The sequence below is a fragment of the Sus scrofa genome, chromosome 8, assembly GCF_000003025.6.
Source record: "Sus scrofa isolate TJ Tabasco breed Duroc chromosome 8, Sscrofa11.1, whole genome shotgun sequence".
In the NCBI taxonomy this organism is placed as follows: Eukaryota; Metazoa; Chordata; class Mammalia; order Artiodactyla; family Suidae; genus Sus; species Sus scrofa.
In genome coordinates this window covers 109,375,269-109,392,527 of record NC_010450.4, presented here as the reverse complement: position 1 = coordinate 109,392,527, position 17,259 = coordinate 109,375,269, and the positions used below count along the sequence as shown (strand labels likewise).

General features: G+C 39.0%; 1 protein-coding gene across 1 annotated transcript in view; it reads left to right on the top strand.

Moving 5' to 3' along the window:
• ANK2 (ankyrin 2) overlaps positions 1-17,259 on the top strand; it is a 355,178-nt gene that overhangs the window by 269,443 nt on the left and 68,476 nt on the right. The window contains 2 exon segments of the mRNA XM_021100703.1: positions 1,635-1,707; positions 13,781-13,925. Of these exon segments, the coding sequence (XP_020956362.1) occupies positions 1,635-1,707; positions 13,781-13,925 (218 nt within the window).

The following is a 17,259-nucleotide window of genomic DNA, read 5'->3' as shown; positions in this document are numbered from 1 at the left end:
CCCTCTCCTTACTACAGCCCAGGGGTCTTCCCAGCCGGTTTACCTGACCCTCGAACCACCGGGGGAGTTCATCCCATTATAATTTACAGTCAGCCATCCATATCCATGGTTCTACATTGGTGGACTCAACCAACCTCAGATCATGTAGTGATGTATTTACCATGGAAAATATCCATGTGTAAGTGGATCTGCACAGTTCAAACCTGCATTATTCAGGGGTCAACTATACTAAGTTGGTTTTTTTTTTTTTTTGCTGGAGAAAATGGGGAGCCAGTGAAAGGTTATTATGATTTAGTCAATTCCTCTTAGCACACAGAAGCTATACTTGGATATGTAAGTATATTTTCAGATTAATCACTTGAATTTCCCTGTAAATATCTTTGAAGTTCTCTACTGCTTTTGGAAAGAAGAGAGTGGGTGATAGGGGTGTCGTAGCCAAACAAGTCTGTAATATCCATGTAGCAAAGATTAAAAACCTAGACAATCTACTGTATATAGTTGAAGGTTTTATTCTTTTTTCGAGAGATCAGTTTTTGAAAGTTCCCATAACAATGCTTACTGATGTACCTGATACACTTTCTATGCAGAAACTAGAGAGAATTTTGAGACAACGAACCTCAAAGTCATGAGATTTGAAATTTTTGCTTTTTTAAAAAATCACCTTGGTACTCCCTGGTGTCTAAAACAGTGCCTGGCATTCAATAAGCACTAAGAATGTTTCTGGAGTGCCTGAATGACCAAAAAGTTCAGAGGCCCTTCATTTTTAACAAGTTTTGGTAGCTGATACTTATTGAATACTGACATATACCAAGCACAGTTCTTAGAGCTCTTATGTAATTTATGTCATTGAATCTTCAAAACAATTTTATGAAGTTGTGTTTTATCCCCATTCTACAACCAAGGAAATTGAGGCCCAGAAAAATAAAGGGACTTGCTAAGACCTCATAACTAATAAATGATGAAGTTAGAATTTGAACGCAGGCAGCCAGACTCCAAAGCCTGGACTCAACCTTCCATCTACTTCAGGGATGGAGGGCAGGGGGCTTGACCACTCTGGAGTGCTGCTGTGGAAGGTAAATAAGAGCAAAAGAGAATTATAGCCAATGAAAGACCACAAGGAAGATTGATTCTCTGCTGTTGATCCTCTATCCCAGAAGAGATGCATCCCATTTTTTTTTACTCAAATCGTTTATGTCTTTCACATTGTTTACAGCTTCTTTCCAATGGCTTTGCTTTTAATAAATTGCATGTGTTCACTGCTTCTTTTTAAAGCTTTCCTGAAGACATTCCTTCGTTCATTTTAGGGAAGCTCTGAAAACACAATCTGCTTCCTCCCTATGACTATTAATACCATTGTGAAAGAATTTATTTTGCGAATGAGAACTCAAAATCATCAACTTTCTCTTGTACAACTTCATTGGAGTAAATGGATCACCTGTGTTCAGAAAGAACAAATGAGTTTCCATGAAGGAGAATAAGAGACTAAACTTCCAAATGTCTATGTGGAGAGCATGGAGTACTTGGGGCCCAATGGCTTGCTCATGCTATTGATTATGACCTCCTCCGTGATTACTTTTGATCTTTTGTTATCTTTTTGTTTTTAAGTTGAGCATTAATGACTTTTTTCTTTCCAGACTATCACTGAAAAACACAAGCTAAATGTTCCTGAGACCATGACTGAGGTTCTTGATGTTTCTGATGAAGAGGGTAAGACTTTTATTCAATCTCCTATGACATCTGTCATGGTCTTACACAAAGGAAGCCATCCCTTTTCTCAGGGTCCAAGCTGCTGCAGTGGGTGTGGATGACAACATCTTAGCACTTGAAGTCACCTTTTCACCTTTGTTTCAATACATTTACTTTTTCAATTTGGGGGAGGGAGGGTTCTATTTGTATATAGTCAACTGGTATTATTTTTAATGTCTTACTAAAGAACAGGACTGGGAAAAGGGAAAGGACCTGGGATTGACTGTCTCTTAAAATATCTACCTGGTAATACAGTTATTGTTAATACATGTTTTAACTATGCTAATTATTAAAATGCCTTAAGGTAAAGAACTTATAGTGTCCTCTATCAATGGTATCTCTATTTTCTAATTGGTTCAAATGTACAGAATATAGTTCAAATCCAGAGGAAAAGAGCTTTAGAGAAGGTTAAAAATAGCATAACAGTAAGACATAGAAATTCAACATAAGGAATTTGATTCCTTTTTTTTTTTTGTTTTGTTTTTTTGTTTTTCAGGGCCACACCCAAGGCATATGGAGCTTCCCTGGCTAGGGGTCGAATTGGAACTGTAGCTGCTGGCCTACGCTACAGCCGCAGCAACACCAGATCCAAGCCACATCTGCAACCTACACCACAGCTCACAGCAACGTAGGATCCTTGACTCAGTTAGCAAGGCCAGAGATCGAACCTGCATCCTCATGGATGCTAGTCAGATTCGCTAACCACTGAGCCATGATGGGAACTCCATAAATTGTTTTTTAAATCGGAAAATATACCCATATTTAATATCTAAAATGTAGTTTTAGAGTTGATAAAAATTGTCTAAGCCAGTGGATTTCAAAGTTCTGAGAAGCTCTAAGAGGAGCTGGGGACCACTTGGGGTGGCTGTGGGACATGATGCTAGAGGTCTTGCCAGCAGAGTTCCTGGCTCCCCACCTCTCCTTTGCCCAGGGTAGTTGACTTTTCCTAAACAAAAAAAAAAAATCTGCTAAAAAATCATGAATGCAGCATGTACAGTATCCAACCAAGTTTCAGTGGTACAACTATTGGCCAAGTATACATATTTGAACAATACATTTGTACGTACATATGTACATGGCAAGTATATACGTTTGGAGTTCCTGCTGTGGCGCAGACGAAACAAATCTGACTAGGAACCATGAGGCTGCGGTTCAATCACTGGCCTTGCTCAGTGGGTTAAGGATCTGGTGTTGCTGTGAGCTGTGGTGTAGGTTGCAGACGAGGCTCCAATCTGGCATTGCTGTGGCTGTGGTGTAGACAGTCAGCTGTAGCTCTGATTTGACCCCTAACCTGGGAACTTCCATATGCCATGGGTGCAGCCCTAAAAAGCAAAAGAAAAAAAAAATTATCACCATATAGGATGGTACTAGGCTCAATATTAATTGCTTTTATGAGAAAAGTTAAAGCTATCTCTGTAGGTTCTTCAAGTTATAATCATAAAGTAAAACTTTATGTCAAGATACCATTACTTGAAACCAATTTGTTAATTCACCTGTCTGTCGGTAACAGACGTCAAGTTGTCTCTGCTTTTATAAGAACTAATGACAAGAACGAACACATATTGGGCCAGTGTATTATTCTAAGTGAGTCAGAAGGCATTGACAAAGCTAATGGTTTCAAGTACTTATTACCATAATTTTGGGTTCTATCCTGGTTCTTGCCAGTTTTCAGCATTCATTTGGGCATACTCTTTTGTTTTGTGTAATCATTTCTTATCTTACATGCTGAACAGCTTTTAAACAGTTTGGTGACCACTTTCTTGATGGAGAAGTGCTTAATGATTCAGGTACCTTTTGAGGCAATTGTTGGAGTGAAAGTTTGTCTTTCCTTTTAATTTTTCTTATCTGGCTGGAAGTAACCTGCTTAATATTTAAATCTGAGTGCCTAATGCTAACTTGTGTTTTTTTTGAAGTAGTGTGTATAATTTGAGTGGAACTGTTTATGTGTGCATTTGAGTGTGTGGATTGTATTAACTTGGAAGCTTAATGCCATGAGTTGCTTATACTGTTAATGACTTTGAGACTATTATTGAGACCTATTAACATAAACTAATGAACATTATATAAATATTTTCCCAAAACTAATATTTCTTCTTAGAATACAAATTTAGAGAAAGGCTAATTTTTTTAAAGGTTGACACTGAATTAACATGAAGTATTAACAACTAAGGCTGCTTGATATGCAGTCATACCAAAAATTCTTGGATAAAGATATGTTTTAGATGTTAAAACTATAGTATTAGGAGTTATAGTATAATTTTTTTAAGTTAACTAAGAGTAAAGATAACCATTAAAAATTATTTAGGAGAACTTTAACATAAAGGGGAAAATGAATAATATAAAAGTTTCCAAAGTACTTGTGGTACCAGTTCAAGCAAAGTTATTACATGAAAATCTGAATTTATAAATCAGATAAGTTAGTGATCATTTAATTGAAAAAATGGTTCTTTATTTCCAAAATAATTTTTAGATAATTCTAATAGCTAATTCATGCAAAGTAAATCAGACTTATAGAAATTACATTTATATGAAATATTCTCTTGGACCTGCCCATTGCATACTATAAGATCATGCTGTAATATCTTGCACAATTTTATTAAAACTGTTATATATTAAAAGTTATTAGTGATAAGAACTCTTAATTTGAGAGGAGTATTGGCTAACAAGCAAGAATATCTTTCGTAGTGAGAGAGGAAGCTTTCCATGTCCAGATGTAGCCAAAAATATTTTTTTCCAAAAAGAAACTCAAGTCAAATAATTTTTTTGCATGGATATATTTGAGTATTGTGAAGTAACTTTTTAATATGAAGAATTAGTGTAAAGGAATTTAACTAGTTGACATTGCCAACCCTTTGATTTTTTTGCATTTGAAATGCTTTCATCCAAAAAAGGGGGGGGAGTTCCTTGGTAGTCTAGTGGTTAGGATTCATTGCTTTCACCGCTGCAGCCCAGGTTCAATCTTTGGTCTGGGAGCTGAGATCCCACATCAAGCCGCTGTACACCACAGCCAAAAAAAAAAAAGAAAGAAAGAAAGAAAGAAAGAAAAAAATGTTTCATGTAACCTACCATCATTTACATGGAGGAAGTGCAGCTACCTGTGTTTGGATAATAGGAGCTAATTTCTGTTTTCTTTACAGTTCTACTATTTTAATGATAGTATAGATAGTGTAGTATATGAATACTCAGAACAGTGTTCCAGCCAAGTAGAGATGTCTTTTCAGGCAAACTTGCTATAATAAAGCAATTGGAATTACCCACTCTTGAATCCAATCAACAGATAGTAAAAGTGATGCTATTTTGTGTAAAGTCCTAAGACTGATACACTGGGGGAATCAAAGGTGAACATATATGGAGAGATAATACATAAGTTAAGCGTAATTGAATGTACTCTGGAATCTGCTTTTCATAACTGCCTGGGAAAATCAGGAGACAGAGAGAGACCTAACACAGTCTCCTGGACTTGCTGAAAGCTGAGAGATTAATAGAAGGGTGGACTCAGCCTTTAGGGCGCAGAGAAGGAAGAGTATGGGAAGGTCCTAAGATAGGAAAATACGAGAGAGAGAGACAGAGTGCCAAAATAATCTAGTCATCGAGTTTGGCTGATGCATTAAAATATATACAGGGCTTCGTTGTGGAATGTTTGAATTCTCAACTGAAAAGCCTAGGAAATTGGGATTGTATTAAAGATTTTAATTAATGACGGAAGCAATTAAATCTGTTTTGTACAAAGATTAATTCAGCAATAGTACACTGTAGGAGTGTAATAGCAAGAAATTGGAAGGAAGCAGGTATCTGAGAGAAGAGAAAGCATTTACTATGCATCTGCAATGCCAGGTGCATTGTCTCATTTAATCCCCAAAGCATCCATAGGAGATAGGCTATGGACTTCTTTCTTTCTCTCTCTCTCTCTCTCTTTTTTTTTTTTTTTTTTTTTGTCTTTTTGCCTTTTCTTGAGCCACTCCCATGGCATATGGAGGTTCCCAGGCTAGGGGTCTAATCAGAGCTGTAGCCACCGGCCTACACCAGAGCCATAGCAATGCTGGATCTGAGCTGCATCTGCAACCTTCACCACAGCTCACACCACAGCTCACGGCAACGCCGGATCCCCAGCCCACTGAGCAAGGCCAGGGATCAAATCCACAACCTCATGGTTCCTAGTTGGATTCGTTAACCACTGAGCCATGACAGGAACTCCTCTTTTTTTTTTTTCTTTTCAGATGAGAAAAGGCTCACCTGAAGGTGAGGAGACTAAGGTTTAAACACATTAAGTAGTTTGTTCAGTGGCACCCAGCTATTAAGTGGTAGGCGTGGAATCTAAACCTGCTTTGAAAGCTGTTGTAATAGCTCAGTCATGATGTACATAAATCCTAATGCAGCAAGATGGCAGAGAAATGGGAGAAAAATAAAAATGGAAATTCAGTCCAAGTATTCTACTATGCAGATTAAAACAACCCTATGAATGAATCTTCTACATCTCCATAGGGTCACGAGGTGATTCCTGTCTTTGCTGACTCCGCTCCACAGACCTAAGTTATATGGTGGAGCTCAGGGCTTATAACACCCGTGTAACCAAAATACCTTTGGAAATATGACCCATGCATCCTTTATATGCAGAGATTCGTGAGTGGGTGGTTTGTACAAACTTCTCCACTTGTTCTCTGGGAGGATGTGTACTCATAAGCAAGAGAACCCCAGGAAGTTCCCGTTGTGGCTCAGGGGTAACAAGCCCAACTGGTATCCATGAGGATACAGGTTCGATCCCTGGCCTCGATCAGTGGGTTAAGGATCTGGCATTGCTGTGAGCTGTGGTGTAAGTCACAGACATGGCTCAGATCCCATGTTGCTGTGGCTGTGGTGTAGGCCGGCAGCTATAACTTCAATTCAACCCCTAGCCTGGGAACTTCCACATGCCGCGGATGCAGCCCTAAAAAGACCCCCCCCCCCAAAAAAAAAAGAGAGAGAGAGAAAGAGAGAACTCCTGAATGGCTGAGTGTTGTGATAAAATATAGAAGCCAGCTATCTTCTCCTTTCAATGCACATCTACTGTAGACACTTGACGATAGCGGGGTTCCTCACCCCAGGTTTCAGCCCTTTACCCATTTATCAGCAGAAGTGCTAAGTATTCTTGAGAGGGAGAGAGCTCAGGGACATTGTTTCAGAGATTCTCCTTCTTGCCAGGATTGTAAGAGTTGTCAGGATGAAGAATCCTTGAGACCTTCCCATTTTATCTTAATTTATTCCCATATTCTTATGATCTATGTCCTGCAGAGGCTGATCCTGGCTAAATGTGCCACTATCACTGAGGAATCTTGTAAGTTCCAGATACTAAAAAAGGAAACTTTAAAAATAAGTAATACATCAATGCTATATAATTAATAGGAAAGGGTTTTCATAAAATTGTTTGGAATAATTGGAGAATAAGTGAAAAAAAATTAAGGCCTACAACCTGGGAGTCAGAATTCTGTTAAAGAAGTAAATATGTAATGGCAGGGGAAGGGTTGCTCAATATAGGAGACAGAAAGTAAATTTATTTTAGATGTGTTATACAAAAGCAAAAGGTTTGCTTTTGGTTTATTTGTTTTGCATCAAATAAGTAAATTGTTAAAGGAAGTATGTTTAGGGTATAGCCATTTTTCACAAACTCTCTGAGTTATGCAAAATTCTTTCCAAGCCTAATGGAACTATACTGAAGCAAATAAGAGTTAAATATTTAGATCAGAATCTTATTTGAAAGAAGACCTTTACTTCTTCTCCCCTTGCCCTTAGCTCTGGAAGGAAGTAGCTGAACTGTTTGTTTACTCAATAGGGAATTTGCAGAGAGAAGCAGATGAGCTGAGAGTGGGGTGGAGAAGAGGTTGAGCTGAATGTTGGCCATGCTGAATCTTGAGATGCTTTTAGGAAGCCTGGATAAAGTCCAGGAAGCAGTTGAAATATGCATGTGGGATTTGTGAGAGAGGTTTGGAATGAATATAGAGAAATGCATAGGCAAAATATAGGTGGCCCTTGAAGTTTTAGAAAACACATGATAACATGTCAAATAAGAAAAGTTGGGGGGTTTCCATTGTGGCTCACCAGGTTAAGAACCCGACATAAGTACGTAAGTATGATAAGAACCCAATACAGTATCCATGAGGATGTGGGTTTGATCCCTGGCCTCACTCATTGGGTTAAGGATCTAGCATTGCCATGAGCTGTGGTGTAGGTCACAGATGCTGCCCAGATCTGGCATTGCTGTGGCTGTGGTGTAGGCCAGCAGCTGCAGCTCAGGTTTGACTCCTAGCCTGGGAACCTCCATATGCCATGGATGCGTCCCTAAAAAGACAAAAAAAAAAAAAAAAAAAAAAAAAGCTGGATGGGAAGTATCAACATTCAAGGAGAGTGGAGACTGGAAAGAAAGACTCAAAAGGTGAGGGGGGAGACCAGGAGAGATTTATGTCAGAGAAATTAAGAAGGGTAGTTTTCCAAAGAAAAAATCACCTCTTGGCTACGAATTAGTTTGTAAAATAGAAAACCTCTTTTAAGAGGTTTGACTATGAAAAGAAGTGTGAAATAAAGCAACTCAGAGTGTGACATAAAGAAGGCCTAAGAGTGAAGGAGAGGTTACTATATTTCACAGATGTGGAAAGAAAGGGCTGGCAGAGAAGCCCAAGTTGAAGATGATGGGCCCAGCAGACCAGAATCTAGGACAATGAGGATCTGAAGGCAGGGGTAGGCTAGCCCTGGACTGCAAAAGTCCCTTCACGCACCAAGAAGAAAGGCAAGGATAGGATTGCCTTTTTTTTTTTTTTTTTTTTTTTTTTTTTTTTTTTTTTTTGACGCATTAATAGCACTTAAAGCGTTGAGCTACATACAGAATTTCCTACTTAGGGACCAACTTGAGCAATTTTATTTTTTTCCCAAACTTTTTTCGCATTCTGCTAATGTCTATAGACATTTCTATTTTCCATCCCACACTGCAGATATGCACTATCATTAGCATGCTTGATACACACATATCCTGGGAGAGAAATGCTATGACAGCATTGGCAAGATTGGTACCTAAACAGTTACCTTTACAGCTAATTGCAACACTGGGTTAGCATCTGGTCCCTGGCACCAATATTTAGGGATTTTGCATCTTTCTGTCATTTCTCTCTGAGACATAATCAGGACATCAAGATACATATCTAAGGCCACCATATGTGTCCATAAAGCCCTGAACTTCACATTAACACCAAACCTGGGAGGGGATTTTTTAATATAGCAGCTCTCTTAGGCAGAGAGCATTATAATAAAACCATCAAAAGGCAGAAAATGAGAAGTTCCTGTTGTGGCTCAGTGGTTAAGGAACCCAACTAGCATCCATGAGGATGCGGGTTGGATCCCTGGCCTTGCTCAGTGGTTTAAGGATCTGGGGTTGCCTTGAGCTGTGGTATAGGTTGCAGATGTGGCTCGAATCTGGCATTGCTGTGGCTGTGGTGTAGACTGGCGGCTTCAGCTCCAGTTCGACCCCTGGCCTGGGAACCTCCATGTGCCATGGGTGCGGCCCTAAAAAGACAAAAAAATAAAAATTTAAAAAATGCAGAAAATGAGGGAGAATGTAAAGAATGTCCAATATTATACGAACTCAGTAAAATCAGAGATTTTAAAATTGTGCCGTGACTTGTCACTAGAGTCACAAAATTTGATGTATTTGATTAAAATGTACTCTTGCAATTGCTTTCTTTCTGTCTTCTAACACAATTCTACATGCACAAGAGGAGGAAGGCTAAGTGCAGGTGGTTGATTTGCATCTTCTGCAAGATAAAACTGCTGACACTAGGTCCTGTTGCTTCTCTAGACTGGGAGTCAGTCCAGCTAGACTTCCTTCTTCTCTTTTCTTTCCTTCACCCTTATATAGCTTCTCGCTACCAAGAGATGATGAGAGAGGAAGAAGGGAGGAAAAAGACAGAAAACTTGAAGTGTAGGCCCACTTTCTTAAAGAGGTTTGAGTAATTTTAATAACTGAGAAATTGGAGTTCCCGTCATGGCGCAGTGGTTAACGAATCCGACTAAGAACCATGAGGTTGCGGGTTCAGTCCCTGCCCTTGCTCAGTGGGTTAATGATCCGGCGTTGCCATGAGCTGTGGTGTAGGTTGCAGATGCGGCTCGGATCCTGTGTTGCTGTGGCTCTGGCGTAGGCTGGCAGCTACAGGTCCGATTGGACCCCTAGCCTGGGAACCTCCATATGCCACGGGAGCGGCCCAAAGAAATAGCAAAAAGACAAATAATAATAATAATAATAATAATAACTGAGAAATTGAAGCCTGTTTTGAGTTGTCTTTGTTCCACGTAACCATTTTGGTTGCTAAGAGACTGTGGTGCGAACTGGCAGATAACAAGAAGCAAGATGAAATGGCAAAAGCAAATTGACTCTGAGGATGGGCAAGATGCCCTAATCTGGGTGGAATTGGGAATTTGATGCTAAAGAGCAAAACTCAACTATTTTAGATTCTTGGGGGTTGGGGGAGGGTGGGGATAATACAATGGGAGATGGAGGGAGAGAGAGGGAGAGGGAGGAGAGAGTGTATATTCAAGCAGGCTTTTGGGTTTGAAATAGTTTTGTAGGCCTCCTGCTCCAGGGATCCATAAAATACAGCTTGTGTATTATATGACACATCCTGCCTTCAGTCATCCCCTTCGCTTCTTTCATTCATGAGAATTAGGCAGTCTCCCCCAATGTTAACAAAATTCACTTTTGCTTTTTTCCCTGAAAATTTAGGCATATGCAGAAACCAGACAATGCCTGTATTTTGGTATAGCAAGTCTTAGAATTTATCCTAGATTTTTTTTTCCTCCCAGAAATAAACCAAGGAGGGACCTCAACTTATTTGACTCATAAAAATACTCCTGTATAAAGGTTTACCAATTCTATAAGAGTTGGCGGGGCGGGGAGTGAAGTGGGTAAGTCCCAACTCCTATTATAAAATGTCTAAGCTTCATGATCTTGTTGCCGTGTTGACACACGGTTTCTTCCTGGACTTTTTGCCATTGCTCAGTGATGTGAACACTGACTGTGGCTAAGTGTTTCCACTTAGTGTTCTTTAAATAATTAATGCATATTGCTCCTTTGTTCATACTGTTTTTACTGCCCTCCATGACCCCTTATGCCCCCCACTCCCCTGCTTGTGGGAAAAAACATCATCTCTGCCCATCAAAATTGCACCCAAGCAACTGACCAGCTCCCATTCCTTCTGCAGTGATTCCTTCTCTAGCTTCCCTGGAATTTCCTACGTCTTCTGCAGCAAATGACCACAACGTTGGAGGCTTAGACTTGCTCTCTCACAGGCCTGGAAGCCTGAAGTCCACAGTGGGACCATGCCAACCTCCAAAGGCTCTAGGGAAGAACCCTTTCTGGTCTCTTCTGGCTTCTGTGACTGTCAGCAGTCCTTGGTGTTACTCGGCTTGCAGGCTCATCACTCCAGCCTCTGCCTTCACATGGCCTTCTCCTCTGTGTCTCTGTGTGCCCTTCTCTCTCTTGTAAAAACACACTCATTGCAGTTATCCCATATGATCTCATCTAAATTCTTTAATTCCGTCTGCAAAGATCCTATCTCCACAAAAGGCTACATCCTAGGGCTCCCAGTGGAGATGATATTTTAGGGGGGCCACTACTCAACATTACATTATTCTAAAGTGATCTCTTCCTCCTCCTCTGACATTTTTTGGTTCTTAAAGTTGACAAGCATCATGCATTTCATGTTCATCTATGACGTTACTTATCTATGGATTGCTGCTATTGTTGCATCTCGTTTGGTGAGGGAAGACTTTGAAGAAGAGCATATATACAGAAGAGCTATATACCACTTTAACAACATCAATTTGAAAAATTTACTTCTGTTTTCATTAGAGTTATCAGATAGGTGAAATATTTAAACAGTACGGTAATGTTTTCTTTATATTTTTCAAAAGCTATTTTGCATAAATGAAATTTAGCTCATATTTCATTGGCATGTGAACACGTTGACCATTTTGTATTAACGAAAATAGTAGCTAGCAGTTATTGTATTCTAGAACTCTACTGTACATTCTTATTTAATTCACATAACTGACTTGTGAGATAGAGTATTAGGATCATGCCCATTTTCTACTTGTAGAAACTCAGGAAGATTAACTGGCCAGTAAGTAGCAGAATTGGAATTTGCCCCCAGGTCTATCTGATCTTAAACTTTTTTTTTTTTTTCATTGGTCTTTTTAGGGCAGCCCCCAAGGTATATGGAGGTTCCCAAGCTAGGGGTCCAATTGGAGTTGCAGCTGCCAGCCTGCACCACAGCCACAGCAAGGTCAGATCCCAGCCACATCTGCAACCTACACCACAGCTCATGAAAACACCAGATCCTTAACCCACTGAGCAAGACCAGGGATTGAACCTGCGTCCTCATGGATCCTAGTCAGATGCATTTCCACTGAACCACAAAGGGAACTCCTGATTTTAAACTTTTAATTAGTACCCTGTGTAGCCTAACTCGCTCAGCTAAAACTAAATAAAAATCGAAATGGTTTCATTAAAGGAACAATAAAAGTAATTTTAATGATGAGACTTGTAACCATCAAATAGTAAATGCATTGATTTTGAGGCAGAACGCTAGGAGTGAATAAATCACATCTCTATTTACTGGAAGGTGTTTTTTCAAACTATCTTTGGCTTTAAGTAATTTAGAGAGCTATTAATATTTTGATTAGGGGATCTTAGGATGGTATATCCAGAGAAGTAATGAAATGCTGAAGACAGCCCTTACAGTTCTTTAATGCTGTTATCTTTATAAATAAACTAGTGTTGATGTAGAACAGTTACTTTAAACAGATGAGATTAAAATAATATTTAACTTGGAGTTCCCACTGTGGCTCAGCAGTAATGAACCCAACTAGTATCCATGAGAATGTGGGTTCCATCCCTGGCCCCACTCAGTGGGTTAAGTAAGTATCCGGCGTTGCCGTGAGCTGTGGTGTAGGTCACAGACGCTGCTTGCATCTGGAGTTGCTATGGCTGTGGTGTAAGCAGGCAGCTAACAGCCCCGATTCACCCCCCAGCCTGGAAGTCTCCATATGTTGCAGGTACAGCCCTAAAAAGCAAAAAAATAAATAAATAAAAATAATTATAAGAATGACGTATGTAACTTCAAATTTTCCCTTGGATAGGTTAGCAGGCTTTGAGTGTGTGATTAGGCCCTTTAAGGAGCATTAGAAACACTTTCTCTCACTAAGTTATTCCTCCATCCCAGCACGCTAATGGTATAGAGAGCATTTCTGTGAATGAGGTGTGATTTATTGCAATGTTTATTTCTGAAAGTGTTCTATTCCAGTTCCTGGGCAGGGAATGTACTCTCACCATCTGCGTTTCCAAATGAGACCTACAACACTTAGTCATCTCTTTCTGCCCCTACCTAATTACTTAAAGCACTTTTTTTTTTTTTTCCCAGTATTTCACCTTTGGAAAGCCATCTAGTTTCCAACAAAGCATCCTTTTTATGCTCTGTAGTGTTTTTAAAATTAAATCCCTGGTTGTTTATTAAAATGCCACAATCTGCTCACTTTGTTCTAGCGTTCTTTCCCTGATGTGCATATTTTGCTAGTCTTATAAGTTGTACCACTCCATTTAATGCACTTTATATTTGTTTTGGAGCCGTAGATATTTCTTAGCATATTGTCAGTTACACAAAGAGACTATTAATGCTAGACATTATGTACAAAATTATCAAAGCCACATAGAGAAGCTAAGTTGTCTACATATTATATTGTTAATATAAAGCCATAGATCAAGTATCATGATAAAGAAATGAGTAAAGAAAATTCATATTAAAAGGATTCTAATTCAGGTCATTATTTCTTCTTGGTAAGTAATAGGAAAATGGGTCCAATCTTGTTTGCCTGAGTTTTAGCACTTTTTAATTGCGTGTGTTCTATTTCAGTGATGTCAGCGCCCTTAGGCTGATTTTTCACCATCAGAATCCTATTTTGTAGTTGACACCACATTCAACAAGTCATTCTTTCTCCATCTTTCTCTGACTGTCTCAAGGTGATGACACGATGACGGGCGATGGGGGAGAATACCTTAGACCCGAGGATCTAAAAGAGCTGGGTGATGACTCTCTACCCAGCAGTCAGTTCCTGGATGGGATGAACTACCTGCGTTACAGCTTGGAGGGAGGACGCTCCGACAGGTATTCATGTGATGTTTTCACTTGATATCAGAAGGGATGCAACCATTTTCCTGATGATCGTACAAAAAAGATAGATGCAATTATTGACCTCGATAGGTGTCTCACTGTTCTCATCAGTCAGCATGTTTTCTCATTGCATCCTCTGACAGCTTTGTGTCCATTCGAAGGCACAGGAAACTGAGGCCTAGAGAGATTCAGTAATTTAGCTAAAGTCAAACATCGTAAGCAGCAGAGCCATGATAAGCAAAGAGCTCTGTACCATTAAAAATGTGATGTTTTTCATCATTTGCAACTTTTTTATCTAGGCAAATGAAGAGGATGGTTTTACCTTATGGAAAGCCTTACTAAATGGCAGTTATAGATACTTCCAATTCCCATGGTTTTGGCTGCTGTTGTTGTTGTTAGTGCCATAGTTTCTGTGAACAGAAGTATGTTGTGAAGAAGGATTTAAACGTAACAAATTGAGAAGGAAATGTTGCCTGGAACTGACATTTTCATGAAAAACAGAACAGAATCCTGTAAGGGCCTGGATACCAAAAGCAATCTGAGCAAAATCTGAAGGGAGCCCAGGTTTTATAGCCAAATATGAAAAGGTTTATATAATATTCTGAAATATACATTCAGTTTTTTTTAGCTCTTATTAACTAGCACGTCAGGTGTTTATTCTTTCTTGAGGCAAATTGATTAAGAACTTTCCATGTGCCACATCAAAAGTTTGACTGCCAATTTAGGTTAAGCGTGTGGTTGCCATATATTGTAATGTCTTTGGCTAATCAATAATCTGAAGTTTATAATTTTCCTCTTCTTGGTGTATCCAGCATATTTCGAGTCTAAGAAGTAAATACCTTAAGAGTAGTCCATTCTAAATGAGTATTTAGCAAAAACAAGCTTTTCTTGGGCTTTTTCTTTTGAGTACTAATGCCTCTGTCCTGCCTCTTTTTTTTTTTTTTTTTTTTGGTCAGTGTGCATGTAATAAGTGCTTTTCTGGTCTGGCTTTCTGAGTGGTAGGTGCTAAAGATACAACCATGACTAAGATATAATTGTTAAATTCATAATCTAAAGGGGTGAGAGATGAAGCTAGTGGTACCCAGTGAGTGCAGCTAGAGCCCTGAGGCTCAGGCTTTCTGGAGGAAATGAGCCCAAACCAAGAAGGAATGAGGATAAGGATTGCGAGGAAAGATGGGGAGGGCATTTGAAGCCTTCATAAGGTGAGCAAAGGCTGATGGTGTGTGAGAGAAACAGAGTAGTGAGATGTCACTGGAGTGTACGTGTGAAGGGGTGGGTCATATTTGAATTTTGGATGGATCCCTCTGGCAGTGAGATAGAGGACGAATTTTAGAGGAAAGTTGTCAAGGGCTAAACCCAGCCGTAGCAACTGAGAAAAAATTACGTTAGTGTTAGCTGAAGTTGCCAAGATAAGACCTGAACTGTAACCTTGAGGGTAGTAGTCAGGGGGAGAATTTTAGAAATGAAAAGTCTGAGAATATATCAACAAGGTAAAACTGGTCAGATTGGTGATGAATTCATGGGGTGGGTGAAGAAGAGTGAGAAGATTCTGTGGACTCTGTGGTCCAGTGACTTAGGAGAGTGGTTCTTAGGATCAGGATACCAAGAGGAGCCACTCAGAGGGGGAGGGCAGGAGGCCTTGTGATGGTGTCATGTTTTCCACATTGAATTTTGACACACTGATCGACTTGGACCTCACAATCTGAGATTCTTTAAGACTTCAAATTTCAGTAAAAAGAAATGGTTATGTTTTGCACAAATTCATAACAGCCTATGAATAATCATTACTGTCATCCCAGAAGCCTTTTTTTTTTTCCCCCATCTTTGTCCTTGATTTGATCCTCTTGCCTCCTTTGAAAGTACTTGGTACTGAGAAAGAATTTAGAACAATAATTGCTATAGAACAGGGGTCAATGCTTTGATGATTCTACTTAAACTGAGTATGTCTAAACTGTAAAGACGGGATATAAAACAAGACATGGTCTATTCTCCAGGTCCACATTTGCATTTCTAGAGCCCCAGATGTCTTCATAGTCTCCAAGAAGGAAAAATTGGCAACATCTCATCTCCATGGTTGCAATGTTTCATTTTATTTTATTTTATTTTTGCTTAGACAGCTCCATGTAAGTTACCCTTTTTTGGTAACCATTTTTTTCTTCTCATTATTTCTTTATTTGGTGTGCTTTCCATAGTACCGTGCCCAGGTAGGTATCACCTAGCATGAAAACATGACCTTCCTGGGTACATCCACATTTCCCTGCTCACCGCTCAATATGTGTGCATATGTGTGTGTCTTGGCAGGGGGTGCTTATATTCTAGAATTATGGATTTATTCTCAATTGGGGGATTTTTTATGTATTAAATTGAACAACTATTTGAGCTAGAAGGGTGTTTTACTAGAATGTCTGTGACACGCCCCAGGCCTGACTTTGTTTTAATGGTCATGGCGCCACCTTGTGGTTGCTAAAAACATTAGCATGGCTTCCCCCAAAGAAACCTCATTTATCTGGAGATGATAGAAAAAATGATTCTAATGCCTAAAATGTACATAGATGCAGAAGAATAGAAATAGGTACCTTTTAATTACGCTAACTAGAAACACAGCCAAGTTCTGATTAGTTGGGATTTTGAGTCCATTTTATTATTGCTTACAAATTAAAAATTCTCTTCATATTCAATGCAAAACATTTAAATAACAATGAGCCACAGAAGCTTCTCCATGTATTAAAGCAAACACATTGAAATTTTTGGATATTCACTTGTTCAGTAGGTTTGAAAACACCATAAATTGAATGTCTAATAAATATTGCAGCTTACTAAAATAGTAATTGTTACACTTTTCGGTGGAATTACAGAATTTGATACCACCTAATATGCATCCATAAAGCAGTTGTATCATATATTTTTAAAGTATACATTTAAGATCATAACAAAACTTTTGGCACATGCCTTAGTAAAATAAATAAAAATTTACACTTCCAGGGATATGTTATTGGAAATTTATTAACTGAACAGCACCACCTGTGACTTAATGAAAAAAAATGGCAACTCTGTTGCAAAATATTTGAGTTTGTTTGCAATGTTTCAAATCAGGGTAGACAATTTCTAATCCAGAGACTTGAATTATCCCAGACTTTGGTGGCGATCATTATTCCTTCAGTGGGAATAATTTCTTTACTCTTGGAATATTCTAATTTCATTTTCCTTCATGTTAGTAGATTCCTTGACATAATAGAACAAAATTAGCAACTTTAAATATTGATTAAGTACCAACTAGCATTTTAGAAGGCATTAAACAGAGTGAGCTAGAATAAAATCAGAAGTAAGG